Source organism: Mastacembelus armatus, chromosome 3 (genome assembly GCF_900324485.2).
Source record: "Mastacembelus armatus chromosome 3, fMasArm1.2, whole genome shotgun sequence".
Classification (NCBI taxonomy): Eukaryota; Metazoa; Chordata; class Actinopteri; order Synbranchiformes; family Mastacembelidae; genus Mastacembelus; species Mastacembelus armatus.
The window spans coordinates 7906138-7913488 of record NC_046635.1 but is presented as its reverse complement, the minus strand read 5'-3'; the positions used below and the strand labels follow the sequence as shown (position 1 = coordinate 7913488).

Sequence of the window (7351 nt, the reverse complement as noted above, 5' to 3'; positions counted from 1 at the left end):
ATGACCATCCATGTAGAGGGGCTTGTGGCTATCGCGTTTTTCTATGTGTTGATCCTGTTCGTGGGCATCTGGGCAGCATGGAAGAACAAGCACTCCGGGGAGGCGGAGGGCACCGACCGCAGCGAAACTATCATGGTCGGTGGGAGAGACATCGGATTATTTGTCGGTGGATTCACAATGACAGGTGAAGTTGTAACACTTGGGTTGCAGTTGTTAAGACTGCTTCAAAATAGCACTTTAGTCTTTTTTCAAGAGAGTTTAACCTTTTCTTCTACTATATATAAGTGTCTTTATTTTGTAAGAGCATCACTCCACCGATTTGGACTTATAATTGGTTTACATTGCCAGAAATTGCCTCATCCCATAAATCCCTCAGAGGTGATACGCATTTCAATGTAATAGTTTAAATAAATTCTTTATATTCATTTTGCATAAATCACTAATTTAGATTTTTTTTAAATGTACACACTAGTTTAATATTTATTTACTTATATATGTTTGTGATTTCCAGCAACCTGGGTTGGAGGAGGATATATCAATGGCACGGCTGAATATGTGTCTCTGCCAGATTCTGGCTTGGCTTGGGCTCAAGCACCCTTTGGATATGCTCTCAGTCTTGTTGTGGGTAAGTAGTAACTTATGTTTAAAATAATGTAAAATACAGATTTAAAATAACTTATAAGCAGGCACATGATAAGAAATTTAGGTTTTGCAAAGTCATCAGACAACTTTTTACTCATTTACATTACAACAAAGAAAAGTAAAACCATAAATGCATATATTGTATATATGATGTGTACACTACACAAGAGGACTAGAAAAGGCCCCTGATGGGCTTTAGGGACGCTCTCTCAACCAGGGGCTCTGTCTGGTTGGTGCCTCAGTTCTCAGTGGCCACTTTTTATGCCAGGTGGTCTTTTTTTCGCTAAACCCATGCGTTCAAGGGGTTACGTCACGATGTTGGACCCTTTCCAACAACTGTACGGGAAGCGCATGGGTGGCCTCCTCTTCATACCTGCACTCATGGGTGAGATATTCTGGTCTGCAGCCATCTTATCTGCACTTGGTAAGTTCATGTTTCTATCTACAGCAAAATAAATGACTCTGGTGGGAAATAAAATCAAAATGTATTTAAGTTTTTGTCTGCATGATTTGCAGTGGCCATAATGTCCTTTCATCTGTTTGCTCATGATCCTAGGTGCTACTCTGAGTGTCATCGTGGACATTAACATTAAGATGTCAGTGGTTATCTCAGCGCTTATTGCAATCTTTTACACCCTGGTTGGAGGACTGTACTCTGTGGCTTACACTGATGTCGTACAGCTTTTCTGTATCTTTGTTGGCCTGGTAGGTTTCATACTGAGCTGCAGGTGATAGCAACTTGTGTAATTAGTTCTTGCTTTTGAGTAGAATTTCCTGCCATACTGACAACTTTCAATCTGAATTTATATTATGCCAAATCACTTATGACAGGAGACTGCTAAGATTTCAGAAGATTTGGTGTCCTGCTAGTACTGCTGTAGTGATAAATGTTCTCCTGCTATCAGTAAAGTTTGATTTTATTTTATCTTAATAACATGAGCGACAGATGAGGTTACTTTTGAGGGTTTTTGTTTGTAACGGTATGCTATACTTGATTCTGGTTGTCTGCAGTGGATCAGCGTCCCCTTTGCTTTGACCAACCCTGCAGTGTCAGACATCACTGTTACAGCAGTGAAAAAGGTGTACCAGGCGCCCTGGATAGGCAGCGTCCACAAGAGCGACACTTGGGTCTGGATCGACAACTTCTGCCTCTTGGTGAAGTAACCAAAGTTCTTCATCTCTCACCTTATTCAACCTTAATACACTGAGACCATTTTTCCTGTTTTTGCAAACTGGAAAACGGTTGGATTTTATTCCTGATCCAAAGTGCTATCAGACTGAGAGTACTAATTACTCTTGTAGTTGATGGTCAGAATATGATTGATAATTTTGCTGAGCAGCTAAGTCATTTATGAAGTGAAAATACAAAACTTTGCTAGTACATTCATTACTCTCATTAGAAGCTCTAGATAACCATTGTTTATTGCAGCCATAAATAAATAAATAATGATCGGACAAACCTCCTCTACTCAACATTTACTGTAGCTGAACCTTACTGCAAGGAGTTTCGTACATTCTGTTTGTGCGCTGCAATTTCTGTAAAACCGAATTGAAATTTGTTTTGAAATTTTTTCGGCGGTCTACTTTATCAACTCTTTGAGTAAAACTATTGATTTTGGTCTAGGGAAATAAAATTGTCTTAGCGTGACTATGTTATTTACTAGTGTGTAATTTTGCTACAGATGCTTGGAGGAATACCCTGGCAGGTGTATTTCCAGAGAGTGCTCTCTGCCTCCTCAGCTACCTACGCCCAGGTCCTCTCCTTTCTGGCTGCTTTCGGGTGCCTCATCATGGCTGTGCCCTCTGTTCTCATCGGGGCCATTGGGGCCTCCACAGGTTAGAGCGCTCACAGTAGCTTGCATATGCACAGCCAATGTGTATGTATGTATTTGTTTGAGAGGGAAGAACCTGGATGGGTCCATGTTGCCCTTAGATCTGAGAGCGCCTGGTAAATAGCAGCTGGTTCACTTCATTCATAATGAAACAGCAGACCGTTTAATAACACCCTGCTGCTGCCTGTGTAAATATTACATTAGAAGGAGGCAAGGGACCAAATTAGAGGTTTGATATCCAGATTTTTATGCATCAGGTTCGTCTGTGAACATGTGAATACACAAATCCTGTCATGTCTTTTCCTGAACTGAAATATGAGGTTAATAAAGAAAACAAAAGCTAAGAGGAACAAATAATGTTCCCTAATAATAATGTGCCCTAATGTGTTTCATTTTTGAACAGATATTCATGCCCCTTGCAGCTTTTCTATTGTAATTAAAGGGTTTCACTTATACATTGGGTTAAATACTCATTCAGTATGCAGTGTATTTAATGGAATGTTTAATCATCAGTCATTTCTGAAAAATTTGGAAATGCTGGGTTTCTCTGGAGGCCATGTGCTTATTTACAGTATGTTCTGTGTCATTGGTGTGCAGCCCTCTGGGCTATGGTTAATGGGTCTTATCCCATTCCTCATGCTAAGCACTGAAGAGAAAATTGTCTATGGCCACCTAGGCCTGGGCCCCACTCCATCTGAAGAGACCTCATCACATCCACCCTACCCATATATAAATGGCAGTTCAGGCCGTATCTTCCCTTCTTTTCTTAAGCTATTGCACTAAGAGTAAGTATTCTGTCTGAAGACTATTCATTCCTGTAAGATGGTTTTGCACAACGGTAGTGGTGCCAGGTTTGGCATCGAGTGTGGAACTGGCTGCATCTTCCTGAATGATACCACCCCACCCCCTTCCTCCCAAGGATGTGTTAGCAGTAACCTAGTGAGTAGGTAACACCGGGCTACCTATCTAGCTGAGGTCTATGTCTCAGGGTCAGCCCAATGAGCAGCACATATTAACAGGCTCGAGCTGCTCACGGTGTGGAAAGTGTTTCAGCATTTTCCTCTGTTTTTGAGCGGCTGTCAGGTCCTGATTTGGACGGATAACACAGGGCACAGTGTTTTTCTCTGCGGGCGCAGGGCAGTCCCCAGATGTCTATGATCCTGCCTCTGCTGGATCTGATTCAGGAAGAGGACTGGGGAGTGACCCTGATGTTTTCAGACCAGATCGCAGCATCAAGTTTTCCAGTTCTATAGCATTTTCTGAGGAGCACCCTTGTTAGTAGAAAGGCCCATATGGGTCTGGCCACCATCTAGATCATTTGCATAGTTTATATTACTGTTACATATGCTCTTTCACATAAATTTTCAACATGGCTACAGAGAAGGGCATCTCTCAGTCAACATGACCATTCCCTCTGGTTTTGTTTGAAAGAAATGTTTTATTTCCCTTGCACAGACTGGAACCAGACAACGTATGGTGCCATTCCTCCTAGAGAGAAGGACGAAGCAGACATGATCCTACCCATCGTGCTCCAACACCTTTGCCCACCTTTCGTCTCTTTTTTCGGCTTGGGTGCAGTGTCTGCAGCTGTCATGTCATCTGCAGACTCGTCCATCCTTTCAGCAAGCTCCATGTTTGCAAGGAACATCTACCAGCTTGCGTTTAGACAGTCAGTAAGTATACTGTGATCTAACAGTTTTTTTGTGTGTTTTCTTTGTTTCTAACTGTTCTACATTTTTCACAATCCTTTATACACTCTGCTTTGTCTCCTCAGGCCTCTGACCGTGAGATTGTATGGGTGATGCGTATTACTATTTTTGTATTCGGGGGCCTTGCAACAGTGATGGCATTGGTGACTGGGACAGTTTACGGCCTATGGTACCTGAGCTCGGACCTGGTTTATGTCATCATCTTCCCCCAGCTGCTCAGTGTGCTATTTGTCAAAGGTACCAACACATACGGCTCAGTGGCTGCATATCTTTTTGGCATGGTGCTGCGTATAGGTGGAGGTGAGCCCTACCTGCAGTTGCCTCCTTTCATTTATTACCCTGGCTGGACCACTGAGAAACGAATGGATCACATGACTGGAGAAATGGAGGAAGTTATAATTCAGAAGTTTCCCTTCAAGACGGTCTCTATGCTCGCCTCCTTCCTGGGAAATGTTGTTTTCTCCTACCTGGCCAAGTACCTGTTTGAGAGCGGCAAGATTTCACACAAATATGATTTCCTTGATGCAGTGGTGTCCAAGCACAGTGGAGAGATTATGGACAAGACAACGCTTGTAACTCGTGGCAACAACATTGGGTTATCAGAGATGGTGTCCGTCAAACCGCGGCTGAGTGTGACCTTGGCAGCCGCCTTTGCACGCCGTGACACACTGCCTACAGACACAGTAGAGGAGGAGGAGGAGGAAGAGTCTAGCCCTGACTCATCCCACCATGATGAAGAATGATGAATTCAGGATGTAAATATATATTAGAAACTTAACACATGACTGAACTGCAGGACAACTGGTTGATCAGATATTCCAAAAAGAACAAGTAACCACTAAGAGACATCAAGATCAACATCCTTTGCATTTACAAAGTACCACATTGCACTTGTGGTGTTTGGATAAGAGCCACATATATGGATATAGATATATAGTGTAGCAGCTTGCTGACTGTCTGGACATGAAATTGTCTCTGTCAAATATAACTACGCACATACACTTATATAGTACCTATATATATGTACTGTATAGTCATCCTTTTCTGAACTGGATTTACAGACTTAATTTGATCAAGTTTTTTTTTTCACTGATTAAAAAGCAGACCATTGTCAAACTGCAGACAAGTGGAGGTAAGAGATGCTCTATACAGTTTCTACACAGGACGGTGGTAAAATATTTAATAAGATAATTACATAAAATAAAAGAAGTCATTGACAGCACAACCATACTTTAGAAGGAGGGTATTTTCTCTGTACCAATTAGATTAAAACAGTAACACTTTCACACACTTTAACAACTGTACAATGGTGTTATATTATTAAAATCTAATTGAGTTAAAATGATGGAAGACACAAGATTTTATACACTAAGCCATTCATGTGTAACATAAGTCTCATATATGAAACTGAAATTATTTAGATTGATTTATAAATGACCAAATTAAATTCCTTCAGTGCCATGAAGTGATAATATAGTGTATATATATATATATATATATATATATATACATATATTTATATACATGAACCAACACCTAAAATAATTATGTTTGATATAGATTTGACAAGCAATCATGTCTCTCATTATGAGTATGAATCAAGAAAGAAACAATCCATGTATCATGCTGAGTAGAGTACTATACAAGTAATCGTGTTAATAGTTGACATTAGGTAATGCTCTCTTTAGTGTCAAAGCAGTTTGAATCATAAGAATCAGTGTAAATTAGTGTTTAAAATGATCCTGTATTGGACTGCCTTAATGACTGGACTGCTCATGAGAAGAGGTCCTTTAATTCCCTTGATTCTGCCTAGACTGGTCAGACTGCAGCAAACAAAGACTTGAATGTATCCTCTACATTATATGAAATAGTGCTGTTTGTGTATGTTTATGTTTGTGATTTGCAAAAGTCAAACAATAAGTGCAGACGGTTTTGATTTACAGATCTTTATTTGTTAAGTGTGCAGATTATTTTCTCTGTGATGTGTATGTTTATATACTCGAGGGAAAAATATATAGATAAATAATGCTGGTTAAGATTACTCATAGAAGATGCAAAAGATGCTGTCTAAATGTTTATTTATTTTTGATGTCAAAAAAGATGAAGCAATAAAACATTTAAGGAAAATATTTAAGATCGACTTTTGTAAAATAAGATAAAATTGGTATTTCACATTTTGTCTTCACTGATTTGTTAAAAATATACTTTAAAAATATTGCAGATTTACTTTTCAAAATTTTTACTGTATTAGATTTTAGTATCCGTAGTGTTTTGTTTTTTTTTTGCTGATCTGATGTTTTTTATTGGTTGTGAAGGTGAAACATGGGCTTTATGATTTTTAGCAAATATGACCAATATTTATGGCTGGTGGACTCTTAAAGGTCTTTTAAAAAAGATGCCCATAGACTTTGCATCTAGTCCAACCTCTTTCTTGTCCGCCAGGCCCTTTAGCCGGATGGAAGCCAGAGATAAAGAACGTCTCTGAAAACGTGACTGAAATTACAATCGCTTGGCTTGCGTCTTTGTCCCCCTCCATGGCCGCAGTGATGATGGCATCTTAAAATAGCTCTCTGTCTGGTTATGTACATTACCTAAAGTGCTGTTCTCTCTCCTTTAAGACTTGGGACGGAGCCACCCAGAGGTTGGTGGGGTTGCTGGTGGTGGTTAGGCAAAGAAGATGGATTTGGGTGGGGGCTAGAGGGAGTGTAACTCACTGTTGCCTGTTTCCAACCCTGATGCGCAATAGTGACGCAGGTGCCCCACCCATTCAACTGCTCCTCCCTCCATCGCCAGTGTCCTTTTTGATGCCCTTGAGAGCAAAGCACAATCCCATAAAAGCAGGGGGTGGATAAAGAGTGTCCCATCTTCATTCATAAAGTACAACAGAGAGCACTCCTGATAATTAACAATTATGAAGGAAAAGTCACCTGTCCAAAAGTCAATCCATTTATTAGAGTTTAGGAATGAGGAGGAGATTGTTGGGGGATGGTCAGAGAATGGCCTATGATATCTTCCAAGGAGCCAGTGATAGTTTGGACAGATTTTTTTGTCTTGAATTTGTAATAACCTATACATAGTGAATTTGCAGGCATTTTTTTTTTGATAGTTCTTCTAAATATTGACTTAATTTTTATACATTTCAGTGATTTTGTTGCACAGGTATATACA

At 40.1% G+C, this 7351-nt stretch overlaps 1 protein-coding gene across 2 annotated transcripts; it reads left to right on the top strand.

Moving 5' to 3' along the window:
- Nucleotides 1-5103, top strand: LOC113138073 (high-affinity choline transporter 1-like). Of its 2 annotated transcripts, XM_026320203.1 has the most exons (8): nt 1-184; nt 512-625; nt 911-1066; nt 1199-1347; nt 1654-1797; nt 2325-2478; nt 3930-4147; nt 4249-5103. In XM_026320203.1, exons 1-8 carry the CDS (start codon nt 1-3, stop codon nt 4924-4926), a joined length of 1797 nt encoding a protein of 598 aa, XP_026175988.1. In that variant the 3' UTR covers nt 4927-5103. The 2 variants fall into 2 exon arrangements, with proteins under 2 accessions (XP_026175988.1, XP_026175990.1); XM_026320205.1 differs by lacking the exons at nt 1-184; nt 512-625; nt 911-1066; nt 1199-1347 and having other exon boundaries at nt 1761-1802.
- Nucleotides 5104-7351: the final 2248 nt, after the last annotated feature.